The 23,294-nt window shown below is 59.9% G+C and overlaps 9 protein-coding genes across 9 annotated transcripts; 5 read left to right on the plus strand and 4 right to left on the minus strand.

The window, feature by feature from the left end:
• The first annotated feature begins 2,498 nt into the window (after positions 1 to 2,498).
• BDZ90DRAFT_233712 (P-loop containing nucleoside triphosphate hydrolase protein) lies at positions 2,499 to 4,903 on the plus strand. The gene has a single exon (XM_025506734.1). The coding sequence runs from the start codon at positions 2,680 to 2,682 to the stop codon at positions 4,756 to 4,758; it is 2,079 nt and encodes a 692-aa protein (XP_025360312.1). The 5' UTR covers positions 2,499 to 2,679; the 3' UTR covers positions 4,759 to 4,903.
• Positions 4,862 to 10,648, minus strand: BDZ90DRAFT_60228 (hypothetical protein). Its single transcript, XM_025509713.1, has one exon. It carries the CDS (start codon positions 10,597 to 10,599, stop codon positions 4,966 to 4,968), a length of 5,634 nt encoding a protein of 1,877 aa, XP_025360313.1. The 5' UTR covers positions 10,600 to 10,648; the 3' UTR covers positions 4,862 to 4,965.
• A 370-nt stretch (positions 10,649 to 11,018) lies between these two features.
• On the plus strand, positions 11,019 to 12,526 carry BDZ90DRAFT_233713 (hypothetical protein). The gene is made up of 2 exons (XM_025506735.1): positions 11,019 to 11,729; positions 11,808 to 12,526. Exons 1-2 carry the CDS (start codon positions 11,040 to 11,042, stop codon positions 12,387 to 12,389), a joined length of 1,272 nt encoding a protein of 423 aa, XP_025360314.1. The 5' UTR covers positions 11,019 to 11,039; the 3' UTR covers positions 12,390 to 12,526.
• On the minus strand, positions 12,332 to 14,038 carry BDZ90DRAFT_60258 (hypothetical protein). Its single transcript, XM_025509714.1, has 5 exons — positions 13,844 to 14,038; positions 13,611 to 13,751; positions 13,307 to 13,516; positions 12,774 to 13,042; positions 12,332 to 12,697 (listed from the first exon to the last, which is right to left on the minus strand). Exons 1-5 carry the CDS (start codon positions 13,946 to 13,948, stop codon positions 12,505 to 12,507), a joined length of 918 nt encoding a protein of 305 aa, XP_025360315.1. The 5' UTR covers positions 13,949 to 14,038; the 3' UTR covers positions 12,332 to 12,504.
• A 222-nt stretch (positions 14,039 to 14,260) lies between these two features.
• BDZ90DRAFT_242658 (putative negative regulator sulfur controller-3) lies at positions 14,261 to 15,327 on the plus strand. The gene is made up of 4 exons (XM_025507418.1): positions 14,261 to 14,374; positions 14,470 to 14,531; positions 14,606 to 14,805; positions 14,914 to 15,327. The coding sequence occupies exons 1-4, from the start codon at positions 14,284 to 14,286 to the stop codon at positions 15,035 to 15,037; spliced, it is 477 nt and encodes a 158-aa protein (XP_025360316.1). The 5' UTR covers positions 14,261 to 14,283; the 3' UTR covers positions 15,038 to 15,327.
• Positions 15,275 to 16,948, minus strand: BDZ90DRAFT_222898 (hypothetical protein; the record flags this gene model as incomplete). The annotated part of the gene is made up of 4 exons (XM_025504547.1): positions 15,275 to 15,349; positions 15,404 to 15,468; positions 15,581 to 16,467; positions 16,575 to 16,948. The coding sequence occupies 4 exons, from the start codon at positions 16,946 to 16,948 to the stop codon at positions 15,275 to 15,277; spliced, it is 1,401 nt and encodes a 466-aa protein (XP_025360317.1).
• Positions 16,949 to 17,491: 543 nt separating this feature from the next.
• BDZ90DRAFT_233714 (t-SNARE) lies at positions 17,492 to 19,612 on the plus strand. Its single transcript, XM_025506736.1, has 5 exons — positions 17,492 to 17,790; positions 17,877 to 18,251; positions 18,332 to 18,636; positions 18,719 to 18,946; positions 19,033 to 19,612. The coding sequence occupies exons 1-5, from the start codon at positions 17,761 to 17,763 to the stop codon at positions 19,433 to 19,435; spliced, it is 1,341 nt and encodes a 446-aa protein (XP_025360318.1). The 5' UTR covers positions 17,492 to 17,760; the 3' UTR covers positions 19,436 to 19,612.
• Positions 19,613 to 19,959: 347 nt separating this feature from the next.
• Positions 19,960 to 22,009, plus strand: BDZ90DRAFT_261913 (hypothetical protein; the record flags this gene model as incomplete). The annotated part of the gene is made up of 2 exons (XM_025508422.1): positions 19,960 to 20,327; positions 20,416 to 22,009. The coding sequence occupies 2 exons, from the start codon at positions 19,960 to 19,962 to the stop codon at positions 22,007 to 22,009; spliced, it is 1,962 nt and encodes a 653-aa protein (XP_025360319.1).
• On the minus strand, positions 21,995 to 23,078 carry BDZ90DRAFT_254898 (hypothetical protein; the record flags this gene model as incomplete). The annotated part of the gene is made up of 2 exons (XM_025507839.1): positions 21,995 to 22,649; positions 22,745 to 23,078. The coding sequence occupies 2 exons, from the start codon at positions 23,076 to 23,078 to the stop codon at positions 22,096 to 22,098; spliced, it is 888 nt and encodes a 295-aa protein (XP_025360320.1). The 3' UTR covers positions 21,995 to 22,095.
• Positions 23,079 to 23,294: the final 216 nt, after the last annotated feature.

Consider the following 23,294-nt stretch of genomic DNA (forward strand, 5'->3'; position numbering starts at 1 on the left):
AGACTGCGCTCGTGCGCCTCATCGAGGATAATGGCCGAGTATCGATCCAGATCTCCCTCATTCAATGACTCGCGGAGCAGCACGCCATCAGTCATGTACTTGATGCGCGTCTGGGGACCCGTCACGTCCTCGAAACGGATCGAGTATCCCACCAAGTCTCCTAGCCCAACTTCCATCTCCTCCGATACACGCTTGGCGACGGACATGGCGGCCACTCGTCGTGGCTGGGTACACCCGATCATGCCGAAGCTCGTGTACCCGTCCTCGTGCAAGAATTGAGCAACCTGCGTCGTCTTCCCACTGCCTGTCTCGCCGATGACGATGACCACTTGATTCTCACGGATGACGCGCATCAGCTCGTCGCGGACCGCGAAGGCCGGGAGGAACTGGCGTTGCTCCTTCAAGGTCTTGCCGCGAGAGAAGTCCGAGGAGCCCTTGCCTGGCTTTTGTAGGTGGGTGGCGAAGCGAGAGTCAGAACGAGGATCTTCCTCCTTGTTGTGCTGCTGTGACGCGTCTCCCTTGGAGTCGCTGCCTTGACCTTGGCGTTGGTCGTTCTCATCGTCCTCATCCCCTCCATGGATTCTGCGACCGCGCGAATCGCGCTCCTCTTCCTCCTTTACCCCCAAGACATTCCCCAACGCAGTCCCAGCCAAAGCAGCAGCCTTGGCTGCCGCCTTCTCTCTTTCCTGCCTCTCTCTTCTCTCCCTGACCATCCTACTCCCCTTCTTGGCAAACATGGCCAAATCGCTCGTCGGATCGCGTACGGGATTGACCGGCTCAAGCTGTTGCGTGAAGACGGTCCTCCCATCCAAGAAGGGAGGTCGAAGGTTGTGCACCAGCAGGTGCACTCGTCCCTCTCCATCCTCATCCAAATTATCCATATCGAAAGTCCGTGCCGGCCCTACGCCGCTCGTCTGCATCCTATTCGTCTCCCACGCATCCACCTCGGCCCGCTTCGCTGCCTGTCTCGCTGAGAGCTTCTCCTTCCTAGCGGCAAGCGGGGCACTCGCTGCCACTTGACTGGGATCTTGCTCGTCGTACTGCGAAAAGGGGTTGTGCTCATTGTCCCCAGCTACGGCGTCGCCTTCCTCCATGCGATACCAGTCGCGGTCGAGGTCCGTGTCCTCCTCGGCTGTGGTGCTGTCCAGGGGTACATCGTCTTGGTCCCAGGCTCGTCCTGCTAGGGTCAGACGGCCGTCTTCTCTTCCCCGCGAGGATGAAGAGCGAGGAGTGGATTCCCAGCCGCGATCTTGCCGAGGTACAGAGGGCGTCTCGTCTTGCCACCGCCGTGAGGAAGAGGAGGAGGAGGATGGACCACCTCGCCGAGGTGTAGAGTCCCAAGACCTCTCTGGAAGGGACATGCGTGAGCTGGGTGTGGCATCTTGTTGCCTCCATCGTGATGAGGGAGGTTCGCCTCTTGATACGTCTCGTCCTTCTCTTGCCGGATCGTAGCGCGTCTGCTCTCGTCGTACATCTCGATTCAATCTCCCTTGAAACTCTTGAAACCTATCCCTGCTCGACCCTTGCTGTTGACCTCTCCTGTCATCCTGCGCTGCACTTTGCTGATCATTCGCAGCTGCTGCCCTCTTTCTTCTGACTTCGTCGAGCCTAGCACGAGCCTGTTCGCTCAACCCTCCGGTATGGGTAGGCGTTTCATCTGGACGTTGTCGCGGGGCAGGGAGGGTGTGTGAGGCTGGGCGAGCTGGTATTTTGAATTGTGGACGAGCAGCGTCGTCATCCTCGTTGTCCTTGTTTCCATTGGTGGACTCTCTTCGAGGCGTGGCTTCGACGTCTAGCTTTGCCTTCTTGCGGGGCACTTGAGAGGAAGATGAGGAGGAGGAGGAGGAGCCATTCTCCGCCCGCTTCTCGTCGGCGAGGCGATCCAGCCCCAAGAGGGAGGAGCGAGGTGCTGGTCTGCGGAAGACGTGTTTCTGCGGGGAGAGGAGTAGGATGATTCGTGAGTATATGCAACAAGATGAGCCAGTCTACGGCGCCCTCGACTGACCTCTGTGCCACCCATGACGTTAAGCCCTGCCCTGACTGGCTGCTGAGCCTCCAGCTTCTCCGTCTCTTGCCCATTGATCCCTCCACCACGAGCAGCTATCGAAGGCCTCGCAGCATCGCCTGCCACACTGACATCACTCCTGATCCTATCCCTGATGCTGGCCAGAAAGGTCTCGTCTGGAAATCTGCCAAACCCTTTAGCGGCCTTTACGAATGCTGCTTCGGTGGGGAGCGACCTGGCGAGATTGATGAGGTTCTTGGCTAGGAGCTCGTTGGGCCGTGGTAGTCCTAGCTGACCTGCCACTTGCTCTGCTACGCTTGTAGTGAGCGGATCTGCCATTGGTGCGCCGCGAGCGAGGGAGGATGGAGGGATGGACTGGAGCCAAAGGAGTCGTTGGACGCGACCCACGGAAGCTCAGTCCGCCTTTGCAACGGACAGACGAGAGGAAACGGAAGGCGGGCCAGTCCACCTTGGCTTGGCTTCTTGCGCTTCTCATCGATCTCCATACTACCAGCCTCATGCCATTGCCAACGCCCTCCAATCTAAACGGCAGCAGCAGTGGGAGCGGGCCCAGTAGACCCTCTTCACGCCCAAACGGCAATGGAGGCGGACCCATTTCAGTCGACGATCTAATCCAAAAGCAGGCTGCAGCGAACCAATTCACTCCCAAATTCATGTCAAAGAAGCAGAGGGAGGAGCAGGCAAAGAAGGCTAAAGACGATGAGGAGAGGCAGAGCAGATTGAGGAAGGAGAAGAGGGAAGAGGAGGACAAGGCTAGATTGAGGAGGGCAAGAGAAAGTGAGGAGGAGATGCGCCCGCCTAGGCAGCATATACAGGAGCACCAACACCACCACCACCGTCATTACCCAACATCCGCAGGAGGACCCAGCAGCAGCAGAGGAGCACAGCCTCCACCTTCTGTACCACGACATGATGGCCATCATCATCGCCATCATCACACCCACCACCCTATTGCAGCATCGCAGCCTCTTTCTGCCCCCTCCTCCTCCTCATCCACCGCCATCCCCACCCCCACCTTGACCGAAGCAGAACAAGAACTCATCCGCTCCAAATACCTGGGAATAGCCCAAAAACACGAGAAGCGAACACGACGTCAACTCAACGACAAGAAGACGATGTTCGGCCACGACAACGAGGTAGAGGACACGACGGACCTCTCCAATCCTGTCCTTCGGCAAATCGTACCCGTTCGCGGCCTACGCGCAGGTGGGACACAAGAAGGCGAATCCTCCGCCGCAGAGTCAGGCATTCGTCGTACCAACTCGAAACTACTTCAAACTTTTAGCACTCCAGCGCATTGGTCCTCCAAGTCCCTTGCACAGATGCAAGAACGTGATTGGCGAATCTTTCGAGAAGATTTTGGTATAGCAGCGAGAGGAGGACATATCCCGCATCCGTTGCGCAGTTGGGCCGAATCGTCTATCCCTGCCTCAATCTTGGAGTGCATCGAGCAGATAGGGTACAAGGAGCCCTCCCCCATTCAACGACAAGCCATCCCCATCGGGCTGAAGGAGAGGGACTTGATCGGCATAGCCGAGACTGGATCAGGGAAGACGGCCAGCTTCGTCATTCCTATGCTATCCTACATTACACGACTGCCACGCATGGACGAGAGCAACAAGCATCTAGGCCCCTATGCCCTCATCCTCGCCCCTACCCGCGAACTGGCACAGCAGATCCAAGTGGAAACGCAACGTTTCACCAGCTACCTCGGTTTCAACTGTATCTCCATCGTGGGTGGGCGAGATATGAACGAACAAGCACTCGAGGCCGCCAAAGGTGCGGAGATAGTCATCGCTACTCCCGGTAGACTCAAGGACTGTATCGATCGACACGTCGTTGTGCTGGGGCAGTGCGCTTACGTGGTAATGGACGAGGCGGACAGGATGGTCAACCTAGGCTTCGAGGAGGTGCTCAACTATATCCTCGATTCCTTGCCAGTCAGTAACGAGAAGCCGGACAGTGCAGTCGCGGAAAGACCTACCATCGCAGAGAAGGAGGAGGAGGAGGAGGGACACAATGGCGGTGGTGGCGGCGCACTCGGCGTTGGCGTCGCAGGCGAGGGAGGAAAACGCTACCGCGTCACGATGCTGTACAGCGCTACTATGCCTGCCTCAGTGGAACGAATGGCCCGCAAATACCTCCGTCGACCAGCCACAATCACCATTGGAGACCTCAACGCCGCGGTGGGTACTGTAGTCCAATCGGTGGAATTCGTCACAGGTGGAGAAGACAAGAAGAAACAACGTCTCCTCTCCATCCTAGGTGCTGGTTTCGAACCACCCGTCATCGTCTTCTCCACGACGAGACAGAGTGTCGATATGCTCTCCCGCGAGCTGAGCAGGGCAGGATACCCTTGCGCTACTTTACATGCGGGCAAGTCACAAGAACAGAGAGAAGAAGCTCTCGCCTCTCTGCGATCGGGTCACGCCCCCATCCTAGTAGCGACCGATCTCGCAGGACGAGGTATAGACGTACCAGACGTCTCGCTCGTGGTCAACTTTAGCATGCCGACCGCCTTTGAGGCTTATATTCATCGTATTGGTCGAACGGGCAGAGCGGGCAAGAGGGGGCATGCTGTCACCTTGTTGGAGAACGGGGTCGATGATGAGTGGTTGTATGACTTGAAGATGGAGCTGGGGAGAAGTCCCGTTAGTACCGTGCCGAGAGAATTGGAGAGACATCCTGCTGCTCAGGCGAGGGGTGGCAAGAGGAGGAGGGATGACGAGTAGTAGCGCGCGTGCGAGCGTGAGTGGGATGGAAGATGATGCCCAGCAGTAGTAGCATTGCGTTTTGTTGGCTTTGTACGAGATGATGAGTGAATGACTGCAACGAAGAGATATGCTGAGGAGCAAATACGAGACAAAAAGATATCAAGAAACAGAACGAACTGAGAGTACGATGCTAACCAGTTGTCGGTCCATGCTCTCGCGCGGGTATCAAGCACGAGCGTTCAACCTCCTCTTAGCCTGCAGGGCTGCCATCAGCCCCCCAGCCCCACCAGCAGTCGCAGGACTGCCTGCCCCTCCTAGCCCGCCACTCTGACCACCTCCTAGTGCCCTCTTCGCCGGCGCAGGCAGTGCGGCTGGCTTTTCGATACCGCCCTTTGCGCCCGCTCCCTCGAACATGAAGACCTCGCCACCGCCGTTGACAGCTGCCGCGCCGATACCGCTGGCATTTGAGCGAACATTGGTACGATCCTGCAGCCCAGGGGCAGATGGCTTGTGTGGGGAAGGAGTGGAAGAGGGGGCGACGCGCGCCCGTGATGGTGAAGGGGCATAAATGCCACGCGCTTGGCGCTGTGACTGCGACTGCGATTGCGACTGCGACTGGGCGGCCGAAGGGGTTGTTGTCATCGACCCATTGGCAAAGGTGAAGCCAGCTCCTGTCGTACTGGATTGGGCAGTCGCCGAGTCCTCTGGTGAAGAGCGCTTGCGTCCTATGACGGGTGATGAGCTCGATGACGACGAGGACGCCGCCGCCGGCCTGTGAGCGGGAGCTGCGGCCGCGGCAGTGGACGTGGACGCTTGCGCCTGCTGCTGCTGCTGTGCAGTGGCGAGCTGCTTGGTCAAACTCTTGACCTTGCTGGCGAGCTTCTTGTTCTCCTTCAAACCCTCAAGGATACGCTCGTCCGCCCCCTCGATCTCATCCACCTTGGCTTCGAGGTCCTTTTCCAGGTCAGAGATGCGCGAAGTGAGGTAGGCGACCTCTTCTGCCAGTTCCGCATCATCTCCGCTTGAAGGTCGTTGCTGCTGCTGCTGCTGCTGCTGCTTGGCCGCAGCCAATTGCGCAGCCATATCGTCGAGCTCGCTGCGCAGCCCCTCCTCCCCATCACGCGCGGCCTGCCATTGTGCCTCGACCCTCACGAGCTCCAGCTTGGCGTCGCGCAGCCCGGCTTCAGCCTCGTGCGCCTTTCGCTTCAGGCTGGCAATCCCCTCCTCATTGAAACGGTGAGCAGCTTTACGGCGCTTGAGTTCGCCCTGCAAATCGGCCAGCTCCGAGGCCTTAGCCACATTGTCCCGCTCCACCTCTTCCAGTCGTTCGGCGCTGCCGCGTAGCTCCTCTTGGGCGTTGTGCAATTTCTCTTCGAGGGAGGAGAATCGTTCTGCCTCTTCGCGGGTCTCGCGTAGTTGCTCCTCCAGCCTTTCGATGGTCTCCGCTTCGGCGCGCGAGCGTTCTGCGTGCTCTTGTAGCTCGGCGACTTCCTCCTTGAGCTGCCAGTAGTCCTCGTTGCGCTCTTTCAAGGCAGCATCGCGGTCCGTGATGGCAGACTCGGCTTCATGGAGGGCCTCCTCGCGGGAACGGAGGAGAGACTGTAGCTCGTCGAGGCGGGGCTGGAGGTCGGTGAGTTGGGATCGGAGAGACTGGAGCTCCTGGCGTGCGACATCTTCTGCTTGTGACGCGCGAGATTGCAGGTCGGTGTAGCGCGTCTCGAGGTCTTGCTTGTCTGACTCCAGTGATGAGATCTTAGCGCTGAGCTCCTCGACCTCAGCCGCAGAGCTGGTGCGCAGCTCCTCGAGGACGGCTTCAATCGTCAGCTTAGCCTCGGCGGCAACGCTTGCCTGATGGAGGGCCGCGCGCAGCTCCTCTTCGAGGTGGGCCACGGCCTCAGAGTGAGCCTGCTCTACCTCTGCCTCTCTTGCTGTCCGCGACTCAAGCTCAGCCTCCAGTCTCTCGACCATTTCCCTGTTCTCGCCAGCCTTCGCAGCCTCACGCGCCGTCACCTCAATCTGGTCCTTCTCCTCCTTCGCCCTACTCAGCTGTGCCTGCAAGACTTGCACCTCCTCGCGCGCCTCCGTCAGGCTCTCTTGGCTGGCACGCAGGTCCTCGAGCATGGTGGCCTCCTTCTGTTGGTCGCCGGACTCGGCCTCTGCAAGCTGGAGGGAGAGCTTTTCGCAGCGTGCTTCGACGTCGGCGTGAGCGGTGCGCAGGGCGTCCAGGTCGGCGACAAGCTGTGCCGCCTCGCTCTCTTTGGCCGTGGCCTCGGCCGTCAGCTGTTCGACGCGGCGCTGAGACTCCGCAAGTTCATTGGACAATGTTGCCATCGCCGTGACCTCGTCAGTCTGCTGCTCGTCTTGGTCTTGGCCACGTTGTTGCTGCTGCTGCTGCTGCTCAAGGTCCCTGGCTCTATCGACCTCGGCCTGCAGCTTCTCCTCAACGTCGCCGAGTGCCGCCTTTGCCTCCTCAACCCGCCCCTCAGCTTGCTCGAGCGTCTCGGCATGCTCCTTCACAGTCGCATCCAACCTCACTTTGAGACGCTCATGCTCTTGCTCTAGATCCATCTTCTCCTCAAGCAGCTCCTCATAGTCCTCCTCGGCCATGTTGAGCTTCGTGGTGACGCCCTGAAGCTTGAGCTGTTGGCTGCCGATCTGTTCTTCGCGGCGGAGGATACGCGCCTCGAGCTCGGTGATCTTGGCGCGAAGCTGCGTCTCGCGCTTGGTCGAGGAGGCAGTCGATAATGAAGGGGAGGTGGTTGCTGACGATGAGGTGGTGGCGCCGCTTGCCAGCCACTGCCTGCACTCCGCAAAGCCTTGCATCGTCGCATCGCGCACTTCAAGCCAGGCAGCTTGGCTTTGGTGCTCAGCAGCCAGATTTGCCTCAAGCTGCTTGAGCCCCTGCTCTTCTGCTTGAAGCAGCTCGTCCGTCCTGCTCGCTGTACGCGTCTTGTCTTCAAGCTGGGCAAGGAGGCGTTGTTTGCCCTCGATGCGTTCCGTGATTGCAGCGATCGTGGCAAGGCGCGCCTGAGATGCCTGAGCGCTGTCTTGCGCTTGGGAGAGCGAGGTAGCGCGCTGGCTTTCTGCTTCTGCAAGGCGACGCTCGGCCTCTTGAAGAGTAGCGCGATGGCTCTTCAGGTCGGCGCGGTGGTCGTCGAGCTCAGAGCGCACAGCGGCCAGCTCAGCTTCGAGCTCCTCAACCCGCTCCTTCGCCAAGCGCTCGCCCTCCTGGCTCGCTTCAGCACTAGCGGCATCGTGCGCCTCAGCCAGCTCACCGAGCTGCCTTTGCGCATCGTTCAGCTCGTCTTCTAGCCTCTCAATTCTCTCCGCTTTGCGCTGCCCCTCCTTGACCAGCCCGGCCGTTCTGACCTCCTCCTCCATCCCGACGAATCTCTGCCTCTCCTCAGCCTGCTCCAACGCCTCGCGCAACAGCTCAATCTGATCAAAGAGGTCCTCATCAAAGCCGCGCTGGAATTGCTTCCCGCCAGGTGTGGCGAAGAAGTGGCCGGACTTGAGCAGCTTGCCAATAGGGGTGGCCATGGGCGGCAATGGGGTTGAGCGGGCTGAGCGAGGAGTCGATGGACCATCGCCGCCGCTGCTGCTGCCGCTGCTTCCATTGGCGTTGACGCTCTGATGGCCAGCAACGAAGGCAGCAAGTCGCTTGATCTGCCTCTTGCTGAGCTCCACCTCATCTTCCCTCTTCTTGATGACGGCGCGAAGTTGGCCGAGCTCCCTGTCGCGCACATCCCTCTCGTCGCGGAGACGCTGCAACTTCTCTTCAAGGTCTGCGCCGCTGCCAAACTCGTCATTGGTGGCCGAAGAGCGCAGCACCTCGAGTTCGAGCGAAGCCTCCTTTGCCCCTTGGCGCAGTCGAGAGACTTCGTCAGAGAGAGACTTGATCTCACTGTCTTTGATGCGGAGCTGCCGTGAGTCCTCCTCTGCGAGGGCCTCGGCTTGCTCGAGGGCCGCCTCCCGCTCAGCGACGTCCTCGCGCAGGCTCTCGATCTGGCGTGAGAGGCCTTCGATCTCGGCTTGCAATACCTCCGAGTCCCGCTGCTGCTGCGTGGCGGCCTTCAGTGCGACGACCTTGTTCTCCAGCTCGTCCGCTCTGGCAGTGACTGCTTCATGCTGCGATTGCAGCTTGGCGTGTGCGCTTCGCAGCTCGACGAGCTCGGCCGAGTTACCCTGCCCGTCAATGTTGCGCTGCTCGGCCGCTTCGACTGCCATGGCTGCGTGGTGGAGATGCTCTTCTGAGTCTTTGAGACGATCCGCGACTTCAATCAGCTCAGCCTGTTTGGCCACAAGCTGCGATGCCGTGTCCTTGAGCTGTTGTCTGACCTCTTGCACTTCGGCCCGTGCAGAGTCCCTGCTCGACTGGAGCTCCTCGGCTTGGGTTGCCAATTCTGCCTTGAGCTGAGCTTGCTGCGCCTCGTAGCTGTCGACGGAGCCTTGAGCAATCTCGAGGTCGTGCTTGAGCTTGCGAAGCTCGTCGTGGAGCTGCGCGTCGGCATCGGCAGGCGAGCCGTCTGACAGTGCTGCTCCGCTTGCTTGGAGTCGTTCAATCTCGTCCTCGAGGCTGGTGACTTCATCCTTGAGCGAGTCGCGCTCTGCTGTAACTTGGGCGAGGGATCTTCGCAGCTCGCGCAACGCACGCGATTCGTTTGTGGGGGCGGCTGCTGCTGCTGATGAAGATGTGGGTGAGGAGGTCTGGGCGTCTTGCAATGCTTGTTCCGCAGCTTGCGATTCTTGTGTTGCCTTGGCCAGTCGGCTCTCGAGGTCGCTGACCTGGCTCTCAAGGCTAAATGCGCGCCCCTTGGCCTCTTCAACCTCAGCGAGGGCCCTATCAAGGGCTGCTCGATCGACGCCCTGCTTCGACGATGACGGAATTGACGACCGATCAGCCTTGCTTTGCAGGCTCTCAGCCCTCTGCTGCTCCCTCTCGAGCTGCTGTTGACATTCTTGCAGCTCCTTTGCCACGCTCTCACACTCCTCCTTCTTCCACTCAAGGTCCTCCCTCAACTCCGCTATCTCCTGCCGCAGCTCAGCCGCCAGCTTCTCCCCCTGACGCTGTGCGGCCATAGTCTCATTGGAAGATTTCAGAGCCTCACGCTCTGCCTTAGTCGCCCTTTCCTCGACCTTTCTCATCTCGGCCTGAGCCTCTTGGTGCATCGTCTTGAGATCGTCAAGCTGGACCTGGAGGCGGGCGACGCTTGCTTCAGAGTGGGCAGCGGGGCCGGAGACTGATGAGGAGCGTGGGCGTCGGCGGTGAGAAGTGTTGAAGTCATCGCCTGCGCCGCCAAAGTGCATACTCTTCGACGCTTTGAGGGTACGTTGCGGTGAGGACGACGACGACGACGCCGTGCTGGAGAGGCGCGCATTCTCTGCCTTGAGGACCATGTTCTCATTCTCGAGTGCAATGAGCTTGGCGGAGGAGTCGAAGCCTGATCGACCTCCCTTGCTCTCTTGTAGCTTAGCTTCTGCCACTCGCAGCTTCTCCTCGAGCTGCCTCCTCTCCTCGGCGTCAGCCCTCGCCTGCATGTCCACAGCACGATCGCGTTGTTGATCCTCCAATCTTCTCCCCTTTGCGTCTGTCGACTCCCTCTCCCTCGCCTTTTCGAGCGCTTGTTGTAGGTTCGTCATCTGCATCGCTTGTTGACTCATGTCAGCTCGAGCCTTGGCCAGGCCTTCCTCGGCCGTTGCGGCTCGAGACGACTCGGCATCGTATCGCAGCTGAAGTGTTGAGAGGCCGGCGCGAAGCTCCTCATTCTGGCGGTGTAGTTGGGCCTTTTCTGCTTCAAGGGAGCCGATTGTCAAGTCTATGTCGGGGTGGCGACGGCGAGAGCGAAGAGTGATGGGCATGGCGAGTCGAGAGGCATTAGCATGAGGTCAGATGCAAGTGAGCGTGGTGTTGATTCGTCGTTGCGCTGCTTCTCTCACCTTGTGCGCCCAACTTCGTCTTTAGTCGGCGGATCTCCTGCCCTTCGTCTCCGAAGAAGGCCATGTCGCGCGCGCCAAGTGATGAGCCCGCCCTGACGATGAGCTCTTGATGTGTGATTGGGTCGATGTGGTAGCAAAGACGGGATGGATGTGCTGCGAGGGCGCCAAGGCGGACTGAATCAAAAGCAACAAACAACAGGCCTCCGCCGGCGCGCGTCCCACTCGCGCCGCGGACTGAGAGACTTGGAGACGAGCGAGCGGACAGAGGAATGTGTGTGTGCGAGCTCAGCTCCACTCGAGAGTCGAAAATCAAGCTTCGCAGGCATACGCAGCGCTTTGACCACCAATCCAACTCTCGAACAATGCCCTCAATATCAGCTGAGCCGCCACTGCTCCCATCAGCTTCCACCCTTCTCAGAGAAGTGCGCTCCAGCTGCACGCAATGTAGCCTGGCCCTCGACGAAGCAGCTATTGATGCTCTCCTCCAATCCATAGCCTCTTCCTCCTACTCTCGCCAACCGCCCTCACTACGCGACTACTCCCTCTCCCTCCCCCTCCGCTGGGACTCTCTCGGCGCAGAACTCAACTTCATCTCCCTCATTGCCCTCCTCTCCATCCTGTCCCCCCTCCAAAAGCACATCGATGCCCTCCCTTCTGACACGCCGGGCTCACCACCACCCAGCCCAGCCATGCTAACCCGTCAACTCCTGCTAGGCCTTTACCTCTCTGCCCCACCCTCCAATCACCTCTCTGCCCCCTCCCCACTCTCCGCTGGCCATCTTGCCGGGATCCAGGAGAACGAGGTAGCAGAGGTGCTCAACCTCAAGATTCACGTGGAGAGGAAGGTGGAGCATATACCCGTTGCCACGTTGGCTGAGCGTGGGGGTCCGGGGAGTGAAGTGGTCAAGAGGTTGACGGAGTGCTTGAATCGGGTAGGCAAGAGGTTGGTGGAGAGTCGCTACGTTGATTTGGGGGCTTTTGTTGCTGAGACACTGCGGCAGTGCAAGGGGATGGGGAGCGAGGAGGAGGCAATGGGGACGTTTGTGCGCCGGGTGAGTATTGCAGGCTCATGTCGGTGGTCGAGGTAACGTAGCTGATTGCAAGGCTCTGCCCTCGGCGCACCACTTTAGCTCGCCTCGTTCCTTCCCCTCGACTTCGGCGCCGATTCGTACACTGTCTCGCACCCGCAACGAGGAGGAGAAGACGTCCCGCTGCATCTCTACAAGAACGCCTGGTACCTCCTCTGCGCACTCGTACTGCGCTTCTCGGGCGCGGACGAGGAGGAGAGGAGCAAGCTGCCTTGGCTACCGACGACTTCGAGTCTGGATGAGGACTTGCCATTGCTCGCGGACGGTTTTGTCGTCGAGAGCCTGGTGGCTCGAGGCGTTCTTCGACTTGATGAAGAAGAGGGGTCTGCCTCTTCGCCGGGACTGGCCAAGCTGCGCAACGTGCTTTCGTCGAAGGGACAGGCTTCTGAGCATGCGCAGAGGGTGGTCTTGACGGCAGACGAGTACAATGTGCTTCGCGCCTCCGTCGTCTCATTGGGCGAGGCTCTCAGGAAGCGACGAGGAGAGATCAAGGAGCAGGGGGTCGCGGTTACGCCTGCGCGACTGGACGCATGGCTTCGTCGAAGTGGAACGCCCGAGGCGCACCGCAAGGTACGCTTGATCATCAAGGACGAGGGCCAGATCAGCGCCGCTGGCATGTGGTAGCCGTGAGGGCACCGAGAGAGAAAAGAGCATATCGTGTACAATTTGCATGATCGACGCACTGGTCTTGACGAGTTGGTTGCAATAGAATGGCTGCCTGCCTGTCGCGTTCTCAGCTTCAATCAATCTCCATGCCTCCGCTACCACCACTACCGTTGTTGCCCGTTGCCGCCCCCGCTTTGGCCTTCTTGCCTCCTCGAGGCCTCTTCTTGACCGCAGGCTGAGCTGCTCCATCTGATGAAGTCTGAGCAGCTGCCGCCGCCGCTGCCTTCTTTGCTGCTCGCTTCGTCTTCTTTGCTTCGAGGTTTGTGCTGGCAATGGATGGGCGAGAGAACAAAGGTGTCAGCAATCCAATTCAACGCTCTCGTCTCGCCGCTTTGCACTCACAGGTCGCTACCGGCGCCTGCTCCACCCTTGCCATTCGCGCCCGGCTGCCCCTTGACGCCACCAAGTCGCTGAGCCAGGGGCAACCCACCAAGCCTACTCGCCAAGGACGGCGCAGTAGGCGCTCCCGTCTGTCCCCTGCCACCTGGCCCAACGGGCGCCGCTCCTCTGCCTGCGCGTTGAGCAGCGGCCAAAGCGGCAGCCGTAGCCCCCTGGTGAGCAGCAGCCGCGATAGCTTTGCGATCTCGAGCGGTCATGACCTGCTGCTGGTGGCCGTGCCCGCCGCGACCATTGGCAGCAGAAGCAGCAGCAGCGGGTCCACGAGGAATGACGGCCGCTGCCGCTTGCTGAGCAGCTTGCTTAGCGGCGATAGCTGGAGTGATGAGCTCGCGACGCTGCTGCTGCTGCTGCTGCTGCGCACCGCCGTGCCCCTCATTCTGACCAGATCGTCTCGAATTCGCATTCCTCGGCCCAGTAGGCGGCGTCGCACCCCCCGAACCTGCAGCGGCAGCCGCCGAAGCAGCTTGGGCTACGGCGCTCGTTGTACCGCGTGGAGCGACGGGTACATTGCTGCTATGGTCCGACTCGATGACGACGGAGAGGATGCGACCGTCAGCGAGGACCCCGTCTAGCTGCTCGACGGCCTTTTGCGCCGCGGGCTTGTCTTCGAAGAGGACCTCGTACGCGACGGAGCGATCGTCGGTGTTGTTGTTGGATTTGCGGTCCTTGACGCGGATAATGTCGCCCTGAGAGCGCGATGATACGAAGAGGGTGAGTACTGTGCATTAGCCGTAGTGACAGGGCGAAGGCTGTTCTTGGAGCGGGGCCGAGGTAGCTCACGAATTGAAGGAAGGTCTGACGAATGTCCTCTGAAGAGGTTCCGCGTGCCAGGTTCGAGACGAGGACTTGCGTTGGGAGGCTCGAGGCTCCCCTGATGGTGATTTGAGAAGGTGGGTAGCTCTGCGAGGGGGCGTTGGGGCGCTGTGAGAGTGACAAGGGAGTGTATGAAATGAAGTGGTCAGTCCACTGCTGGTTGCTCAGCATGAATGCTTCCTTGTCGCGCTGAGACTTACGCTGTAAGGCGCCGCATTCTGCCTTGCCATGTTACCGCTGGCGCTCCTCTGCGGGCCGCGCTGGTTGCCGTTGCCAGCTGGTCCTGACCTCCTGGATGAATGCATGGCGCGCTGCTCTGAATAGCGAAAGTGATGCAGGGACGAGGTTGGGGGTGGGATGGTCCTTGGTCTTCGTCGTCGTCGACGATAGCAACGAGACGCGCCGAGTCGACGAGAGGGCGAGCGGACAGACGGGCGGAGGCAATGGACGCCACGCGGTCCACAGCTGGACGGTGGCTGAATTGGCGCCACGCGAGCGGGAGCAGAGGATGGCATTGCTTTGGCCTGTGGTCCGAGCGGAGGAGGACGACCATCGAGCTGCAATCATCTCTCGACGACATCTCGACTCCACACTCCATCACCACCTACTAACTACAACTCCCTCTGATCAGCCCTTCAAGATGGTTGTCCTCGAGACCTCGGACCAAGAGCGCTTCACCGTCGATAAGGATGTGGCTGAGCGATCCCTCCTGATCAAGCAGATGCTCGATGGTGAGTAGCGGGCGCGCATCCCCCAAGCCTGGCACGCTGTGGGCATACATGGTGATTGACTCTCTGGCTTCCCTCTTTCCGACTCGCTCGCACAGACCTTGGAGACTCGGACATGCCCATTCCCCTCCCTAATGTCACCAGCAACGTCCTCAAGAAGGTGAGCATTGCGCGGTCGAATACGCTCACAACCCGTCATCGTGTATGCTGACACTCGATCCTTTGTCCACGCAGGTCCTCGAGTACTGTGGCCACCATCGCCACGAACCCGTCCTCCCCACGGACGAGGGCGAAGAGTCCCGCAAGCGCCTAACGGACATCAGCGAATGGGACCAGAAGTTCATCTCCGTCGACCAGGAGATGCTATTCGAGATCATCTTGGCCGCCAACTACCTCGATATCAAGCCCTTGCTCGACGTTGGCTGCAAGACGGTGTACGTAGCTCCTCGATCTCTGCAGTCCGTCGCCGTGTGAGAGAGAGAGGTCGTGAGTACTGACTGGTTGTGCCTCCCCTTCGCTCGCTCGCTCCCTCGCCCGCACAGCGCTAATATGATCAAGGGCAAGACGCCCGAGGAGATTCGTCGTCTCTTTAATATCCAGAACGACTTTACACCCGAGGAGGAGGCCCAGATTCGCAAGGAGAACGAGTGGGCTGAGGATCGCTGAAGCGCATCAGAGCGAGGCAAAGAAGGAGGCAGCGTGATGGAGAGTGAAGGCCAATGATGGGCAGGCCATGAGGGCCTGTGTTCACGACGACGCATGTACTCGAGGGAAGAGGCACACTTCGCGCCATGTCATGTCATGTCAATCAGACATTCGAGATACACCTGAGTAGCTGGGGCAAGGCGATGACGATGACGATGACGATGATGACGCTCGTGCGTGACAGCGCTACGGCGCACCTCAGTACATTGGGAAACCAGGGTCTACCTGCTTACTCCACGCCGTCAGCCCGCCGGTGATGTCTACGAAGCGCAGCTGCCTCCTCGACGAGGTCGCTCGTTCTTGTTCATCGCGGTCCGCGACGGCAACGAGCTGCTCAAGTGCCGCGACGGCCATCTTGGAGTCATTGCCGCGCTTGCAGAGGACTGGAACGTCTAGCGGTCCAGCATCGTCGACGTCGTCGTCGTTGTCCGAGGCAGGACCGAGAGCCTCCTGAATCTTTGCGAGTGACGTCTGTGGATCACTTCGTATTGAAGACCACGGTACGTCTGGTGGAGAGAGAGAGGGACAGCTCTTCTTTGTCAGCTTGCTTGCTTCCCCTCTGCTTTGCCCGCAAGGCCGTCGCGCGACACTCACTGATCGTATTCACACCTCTCGGTAGTCGAATGATGCTCCACTCCTCTTCAGTCCGTACGTCAACGACCAATCGCGGTCGTCGTGGCAAGTTTGTTAGGTCTTGCACGCTCGTCCTCGCACGTCGCTCGTAATCCTCGACCTCAGTACCTGGTCCTGTTGGCGGTAGGGTGGCAAGCCCGCAGAAGGAGATATAGTCCTCCTCTTCCAAGGAGGAGATACGACGCAGCCCCTTTGCCGTGAGCGCCGTCTCATCACCGCAGACTCGACAATCAGTGCGGCGTGGGCGGAGCTTGATGCTTCGAAAGAGCGTCGAGGAGGCGACGCTCATTGGGCTGGCCAGGAGCATCGTAGGCGTCGGTGGAGATGGTGAGCCCTCCCCATTTCCGTCTGCTGAGCGATGCAGCCCTTCGAGGAGCAACTTGATCGTCTCATTAGCCTGCAACGTCCCCACCAGACCAGTGATAGTCCCCAGCACGCCGCCCTCGCTACAGTCGGTCACGTCTTGAGGGCGGGGGGCTACTGGGAAGAGGCAGCGATAGCATGGCCCGCGGCCCGAGCTCCCAGCGCCGTTGATGTCGTATAGCTCGCGATGTAGTACAACGAGCTGCCCTTCTAACCCCTGTGCCGCGCCCGATACCACGGCCTTGCCGCACAAGACTGCGGCGTCGTTGATAAGGTAGCGAGTGAGTGGGTTGTCCGTGCAGTCTAGCACTAAGTCATGGGAGGAGACGAGGGGAAGGGCGTTTGATGCTGTGAATTGCTGCGTGATTGGTGCAAGAGTGACGTGAGGATTCAAGCTGAGGTGTGGGCGCGAGCCGGGCAGTAGGGAAGTTGTCAGCGGGACGAGACTGCACGATGTTGAGCGTCGCGTGTCGCATTGTCGCGTACCGCAAGTACCACTCACGCCTCTACGGCCACCCGGATGCTTTCGGCCTTGCTCATCCCGATTCTCTTTTCGGTATGCAGACATTGCCTAGCCAGGTTGCTCCTCTCAACCACATCGTGATCCACCACGGTGATGTGTCCAACCCCGCCCAGAGCCAGGTACTGCACAGCTGGGCAGCCTAAACCTCCTGCGCCTACGACGAGGACACGGGAGCGTTTCAGGATGAGCTGAGCCGGCAAGCCGCCAAACCCAGGGAGGATCATTTGACGACCATAGCGCTGGTATTCGGAGGGCGTCAAGGGGAGCGAGTCAATCTTTGTCGGGGCTGGCGGCCACAGCTCTTCCTCCTCTTCGTCTTGCTCGCCACGGTGGTGCAACCCAGTGTCCTTCATTCGGGCACGCGGCGAGAAGACCGTAGTGCGACTGCAACACAATCCGGCTTCTCCCTAGTCCTGACTTGGCTGTGCTTAGGATGTCGGCGACGCTGCCTATCTGAGCCTTTGGTCTTGCTTTGCGGCCAACGACGATCTGTTGCCACCTGTTTCCTCGTGATTGTCGTTGCCGCCTGCTTTTTCTTCTCGCTTTCGCTGAGCGGGGAGGCAGGTGGCTGGCGTGCGTGCGTTGAAGAGGGGCAACAAGAACAGAACACGAGGCTTTGCCCTGCGAGGGGTGGCGCCCACAGGGCGGAGGAGGCACGAGGCCTGTCAATCAAGCTCACAAAGCTTGGAGCGGGCGGGCGGGCGCCAGGCGCCGCTCTCCTCGCCTCGCCTCGACTCGGAGACTGGCTCACCGGACAACGGACGAACGGGGCAGCAGCCAACCAAGGTCGTGGTCGAGGTTGAGACTCAAGGCACACGCAGGCCGGACGGACCTGAGCCACTCAACTCGATCCAGACTCAACCTACCTCACCTTCCTCTTTCCCAACTCACTACCAGCAACGCTCGGCGCCGCCTTTGCTCTTTCGTATTGCTCCCCTTGCTCGCAATCCTAGGCACGAGCTAGCTTCGTATCATCGTCGGCAGGATCACCGAATCACGACTCGAAGGACAAACGACGTTGCCTCAGCGCACTCTTCTTGGCGATTGCATCAACATACGCACGTCCAAAGAGGTCAAACGCGTAGCCACGATAATCTCGACGCTGCACCTGCCGACGACACCATCTACCTCTCGACATCCTCGACGAAGCTAGAAAGACTGTATCATGGCTCGTGACAGGCTCGCAGCAATGAGGGTAAGTAGCAGCGGCTTCTCTCGGAGAGGTGAGACGAGCGAGCCGCAAAGCTGACATCCTCTTCCTTTTGATCTCTCTGGACGCAGGCGCAGCAGGCAGGAGGCGGTGGAGCTGGTGGTTACGGTGGATACGGAGGTGGTAACAACGGCTATGGCGAGCACGCTTACCCGACACAGCAGACGGGTTACACGCCCGGCGGGTTTGCGGGTCAGCAGCAGCAGGGATACGGGCAGCAGCCGCAGGCCGGCTATGGGCAGCAGGGTGGTTACGGTCAACAGCAAGGTGGATATGGTCAGCAGGGAGGCTATGGCCAGCAGCAAGCTGGCTACGGTCAACCTCAACAGGGCTATGGCCAGCAGCAGGGCGGCTACGCGCAGCAGGACCCCTACACCGTCCCTGCAAATGGCGCCGCCAACAACTACGAGATGCAGGAGAAGCCTGGAGGAGCCGGTGACATGAATGTGCGCAAGCCGCGGCGCAGGACTGGTCGTCGAATCTGCTCGCTGACTTGCGTCCCTTCCCTTTGACCCCGCTCCGCTAGTCCTTCTTTGGCGAAATCTCAGCCATTCAGGACATGATCCGCCAGATCGAGGACAATGTTCGTCGCATCTCTGACCTGCACAACCGCTCCCTCAACAACGTCGACGAGGCTGCCTCGCAGCAAGCTCACGCTCAGCTGTCCGGCATCTCGTCAGAGACGTCCAAGCTGACGAACACGGTCAAGAACCGCATCAAGAAGTTGGAGGCGCAGAACAACAAGGTGCCAGAGGGAGGAGACAAGAATGTGCGAAGGACGCAGGTTGGTTCGCTGAAGAATCAGTTCAAGGGGGTGATCCAGAACTACCAGTGCGTAGCGTAGGAAGCGTGCTAGACGAGAAGCGGACATGTTCGCTGATTCTCCTTTCTTCTCTTCTCGCCGCCCTCGCAGGGAGGTTGAGCAGCAATATCGCCAAAAGTATCGTCAGCGCCAAGAGCGTCAATTCCGCATCGTCAAGCCCGATGCCACGCCCCAAGAAGTCAAGGCAGCGCTCGACGACGATTCTGGCGGGCAGATTTTCTCTCAGGCCCTGCTCAACTCGAACCGCCATGGCGAGGCTCGTGGTGCGCTGCGTGAGGTACAAGAGAGACACGAGGACATCAAGCGTATCGAGAAGACGTGAGTACGGCGCGACACGACGATGGCGTGTTTCGCAGCCTGACCTGTCGCTCACTGACCCTTCGCGCTCCCTTGTCTGTTCACAGCATCGTCGAACTCGCCCAACTCTTCCAAGAGATGGACATCCTCATCTCGGAGCAAGACGACCAAGTCAACGCTATCGAGGCCACGGCAGTCAACGTCGAGCAGGACATGTCCGCTGGTCTGGCCGCAACGGGCAAAGCGGTCAACTCTGCGCGTGCGGCGAGGAAGAAGAGAAAGATCTGCTTCATCATCATCGTCATCACTATCCTGGTCATTGCGGCCATTGTGGCTGCGGTGGTGTGCACAAAGAGCGACACGGCATGTGGAAGAAATGGGGGCAGCAGTGGTAGCGGGGGAACGCAACAGAGGCGTGCGCTGGCGCTGGGAGGTGGACAGGAATACGGTGATAGACTCGAGCTCTGGAGCAGGGCGCAGATGGGGAGAGCATTTGGTGTCGAGCAGTGAGAGTGATCATCACGCTCGTCCAATCTCCGCTGCTGCCTCATTCAGCCTTTCATTTCTTCTGTTCATCTTGGCCAGCGGCGCTCCTATTTCGCCGTCCTCTTTCTTCCTTGTTACTCTTGCCTCTTGTCTTCCTCCACACACACACGCTCACGCACACACACTTGCACACACACTCTCTCCCTCTTTCTTTCTCTTCTTCGTATTTTGCTTCGTGAAAATACCAAAGCACCATGTCGGAGCCATTTCATCCATCCATCCATCGATCGATTCATGCCCAAGGCTGCGAAGGGACGATTGAGTTGACTGAGCAGGAGGAATTGGCGGCGATGTGCTGCGCTGTGGCTGTGGCTGTGCTCTCGTGCGGTGCGGGACGATGCGGTCGAGCCATGTGATTTTCTCGTGGCTGGTCTGTCAGGTGGAGAAGTGGGCGAGGCGACCAGGAGTCCGCCAGAGGCTGAGTTGCCCGAGCGTCTGTCTTGTCGTCCGAACCATCACTCCGCCCAACACTCAGCCAACACAACACCATGTCAACCTCCTTCCTCAAAAAAGCTCGCGATCGTGCCCAAGAGGCTGCAGCCTCGTTCACGGGCTCTGGCCACCACCAACAAGACTCGAGCAACACGACCACGTCCTCGGCCTCGACGTCGAGCGGCTTCACCTACACGGGCTCGCTCCCCCACGTCCTTCGCCATGGAGTCGCCTCCCTCGATCCGCGTTTCGAGTCGACTCGCTCCCTCCACGTCATGCGTGGCGCCCTCAAGGCCGTCGTCATAGATGGTCAGGCCCTAGCACGAGAGACCAAGACGGCTGCTGCCAAGACGTTCAAGTGGGGACAGGATCATGCACGCCAGGATCGCGTAGATGGGGTGGCGGATGAGCCCTTGGCTGACATGTGAGTGCGAACGAACAGGAGGAGAGTGGTTCAATGAGAGAACATATACTGACCTATCTCTCCTCTCCACCGCCTCTCGCGCGCGCAGCACCGACCGTCTTGCGGCCATTATGAGCATCCTCGGCGACCTAGAATCCGAGCACTCGACCCGCCTCGCAACCGCACGCCAAGAGCTCAAGGCCATCCAACAAGCAGAGCAAGACCTCGCCGCCAAGCGCGCCCAACGAATCAAGGTGGTCAAGGAGCTCCAGTCCCTCGTCGGGGAGCGTCAGAAGCCCGGTGGCCATCCCAAGGCCGACGACTTGGAAGCACAGCTGCGCCAATTGGAGGGAGAGGCAAAGCATCCCGAGGAGGAGCTGGCACGCCTGAAGCGCAGGCAGGTGCAGAAGAGCTTCGATAAGCAGATGGACTCGTACATCGAGCACGGGGAGAAGCTGGCCCTCGTTGCTTCGTATGGCAAGTTGCTCATGCAACAGGTCCCCACAGACGATAAGGAGGACCCTGTGGTCTTCCCTGCCACTGAGAAGCATAGCGTGGGGAACAAGAGCTGGTCGGGCGCCGGAAGGACGGCACAGGTTCGTGCCATGGTTGAACCAGCGCTCAAGGCTTATGTGTCGAGGACGCCCGTTCCTAGCCTTCCTGGCGACGCCGTAGGTGCAAAGGGAACTGCGCTTGGTGGTGCACCCGCAGCCACGCACTCGGATGCCGCCTCATTTGGGACCAGTCATGCGCATGAGCTTGCCCAAGACGACGAAGATGACGAGTTCCATGACGCTCGCGATGCGCACTCTACGCCTACGGGCGGCGCTACGACGGCTCCGGCCGCGCAGCAGCACGTCCTCCCACCTCTGCCTCCCTCCGCCCCTGTTCCCCTCTCACCCTTGCCAGAGAGCGACCTCAAGGCGGGTGGACCGGCCACCTCAGCCGCAGCCGCCGCAGCCGCAGCCGCAGCCGCAGCGCCCGCACAGGGGGATGGGCATGCGCCCAACCCTCGCTGGAACCATTCCCCCTCACACATCCCTCAGGCAGTCGCCCGCCCTCCACCATTCGAACGCACATCCTCGGCCACTTCCCCGCCTCCCGCACCAGGAGGAGTAGGGGCCGTACCTCTCCCTCCCGTCGACTCGTCAACCACCACACCGGCCACGGCCACGGCGCATGGCGATGATAATGTTTTTGAGGATTCGGCGCCTCCCGGCCCAACGGTGGCCGAAACGGGCGCCGTACTGCCTTCGAGCCCCAATGGACCTGGACCGATTAGTGGCACTTTGGGGAGGAGGAGGCCCAGTGGGGCAAGCATGAATAGGCCGCATCACCCTCCGCCCCTGCCTTCCCGCCCTGCTGCTGGTGGTGGTGGTATGGCAGGCATTGGATCTGGAGGCGGAACCCCTGCATCACCCGGCGGTCCCGTGGGCAACTCGACGCCAGCGGTCATGCCGCCCTCTGCTACTTCATCGTTCCCACCTAGCATGGGCGGTGCCGGTGTCCACGCACGTCTTCGCCGTGATGGCACGATTACGCGTCGTGGCGTAGACTCGGACTTCGAACGTGCTGAGGAGGAAGGTTTGCCTCCTGCTTACGAGGAGAGCGAGACTGCTGGAGGGGGCAGCGGCGGCGGCGCTGGAATGAGCGGGAGCACGAGCACGATGGGAGACGTCAAGACGGCGAGGGGGCCGATGTGAATAAGAATGTGAATGGAAATGGATCTTGAGAGACGCATGACGGAGCATGTATTTACAATTTCACCTCTCTCTTTGTGCACGCCTGCCTAGCAGAACTGAATCCATCCATCCAAGTTCATGTTCTTGATAATGGTGTTGAACCCTTTTGCTCCAGCATTCTGGCACACCTTCTTCTTCGTCGCGGCGCTGACAGCCTTGTTGTTATTAACATCGTCTCCCTTTGGGTACTCTACGTGGAATACGGGCTTACCGGCTTTAATGAAGGGTTGCCAGCTTGCGCATTCCCCGTACTCGACACACTGCTCGTTAACGGCGTAATCGACCTTACCCACCACCCTGCTCACAATCTCGGCACCGTTCTTGAGGCCCGAGGCGAGTCCCTTGGCGTGCGCTTGATCGGCTAGGAAAGTGACGTAGTTGACTGCGTCGGTTTGGGTGAGGGGGAAACCCGGCTTGTTATTGTACCCGTCGACATTGTCCGGATCCACGGCGTTGCAGCCCTTGCTAGCCGCGAGGGCGATGCGCTTGGTCATGATGGAGCGTACGCTACTGGCACGTACGTCCAGCCAACGCTCACCGGCCCAACCTGAGAGGTTGTTGCCCAAAGTCGATTTGGGGAAGGAGGAGGCATCGCTTCGCCCTGTACGAGTGTGGGTACGTGACGAGGAAGCGACCGTGTCATTCAGCAAGAGGGTCTCCCCTCCGTTCGGCGTGCGTGCCACGCGTGCGACTCACACTCCTCATAGCTCCCCGCCGAAAAATAGCAAACGACCTTCTTGCCCTGCTTCTGCAATGCGGCAATCGTCTCCTTGCTCGTGTCGAAGAGGTCCAGACCCCATACATCAACGGTGGACGAGGAGGAACCATCAGAGGCCTTGAACCCAGTCGTGGGGCCTTGCGCGAGCGAGTAGTCCCATCGAAGCGTGCTGTTCGGCTTGGGTTGCCAGTACGTCGCGGCTCGAGGCGAGAGGTCGCAGTCGTCCGACGAGGAGGCGGTGGTGGGTGCGCCTGAGGTGAGGGGGGTGAGGCCGAGCAAGATGAGTGGGAGGAGGGGCGTCGGGGTGAACATTGTTGGGCGAGAGCCTGATGTGGTGGGAGCGATGGGAAGGAAACGGCTTCGTCGAGTCCTCAGTCAAATTCAATCCATTTTGAACACTTCTCGACCCTCCACGGCTATGAGCAAAAGCGGCTGTGCCCCTTCACTTGCTCCCACACAAGCGCCGTCGTGACGGGCGTGGATCACTCCGAAGGACCATCGCCGTCAGACAGAAGCGGCGGAAGGCGA

Source organism: Jaminaea rosea (genome assembly GCF_003144245.1).
Source record: "Jaminaea rosea strain MCA 5214 unplaced genomic scaffold BDZ90scaffold_13, whole genome shotgun sequence".
Taxonomy (NCBI): domain Eukaryota; kingdom Fungi; phylum Basidiomycota; class Exobasidiomycetes; order Microstromatales; genus Jaminaea; species Jaminaea rosea.

What these genes read in the sequence shown, in the direction of transcription:
- BDZ90DRAFT_233712 (XM_025506734.1), top strand. Translation starts at nt 2,680, where the DNA reads ATGTCAAAGAAGCAGAGGGAGGAGCAGGCAAAGAAGGCTAAAGACGAT.
- BDZ90DRAFT_60228 (XM_025509713.1), bottom strand. Translation starts at nt 10,599, where the DNA reads ATGCCCATCACTCTTCGCTCTCGCCGTCGCCACCCCGACATAGACTTG.
- BDZ90DRAFT_233713 (XM_025506735.1), top strand. Translation starts at nt 11,040, where the DNA reads ATGCCCTCAATATCAGCTGAGCCGCCACTGCTCCCATCAGCTTCCACC. An exon ending in TGGGGACGTTTGTGCGCCGG is followed by an intron (nt 11,730 to 11,807) that starts GTGAGTATTGCA and finishes GCACCACTTTAG; the next exon opens with CTCGCCTCGTTCCTTCCCCT.
- BDZ90DRAFT_60258 (XM_025509714.1), bottom strand. Translation starts at nt 13,948, where the DNA reads ATGCATTCATCCAGGAGGTCAGGACCAGCTGGCAACGGCAACCAGCGC. An exon ending in AGAATGCGGCGCCTTACAGC is followed by an intron (nt 13,752 to 13,843) that starts GTAAGTCTCAGC and finishes TCACTCTCACAG; the next exon opens with CGCCCCAACGCCCCCTCGCA. An exon ending in CTCCACGCGGTACAACGAGC is followed by an intron (nt 13,043 to 13,306) that starts GCCGTAGCCCAA and finishes GGCGGGCACGGC; the next exon opens with CACCAGCAGCAGGTCATGAC.
- BDZ90DRAFT_242658 (XM_025507418.1), top strand. Translation starts at nt 14,284, where the DNA reads ATGGTTGTCCTCGAGACCTCGGACCAAGAGCGCTTCACCGTCGATAAG. An exon ending in GATCAAGCAGATGCTCGATG is followed by an intron (nt 14,375 to 14,469) that starts GTGAGTAGCGGG and finishes TCGCTCGCACAG; the next exon opens with ACCTTGGAGACTCGGACATG. An exon ending in CCAGCAACGTCCTCAAGAAG is followed by an intron (nt 14,532 to 14,605) that starts GTGAGCATTGCG and finishes TTGTCCACGCAG; the next exon opens with GTCCTCGAGTACTGTGGCCA.
- BDZ90DRAFT_233714 (XM_025506736.1), top strand. Translation starts at nt 17,761, where the DNA reads ATGGCTCGTGACAGGCTCGCAGCAATGAGG. An exon ending in GGGGTGATCCAGAACTACCA is followed by an intron (nt 18,637 to 18,718) that starts GTGCGTAGCGTA and finishes CCGCCCTCGCAG; the next exon opens with GGAGGTTGAGCAGCAATATC. An exon ending in ATCAAGCGTATCGAGAAGAC is followed by an intron (nt 18,947 to 19,032) that starts GTGAGTACGGCG and finishes GTCTGTTCACAG; the next exon opens with CATCGTCGAACTCGCCCAAC.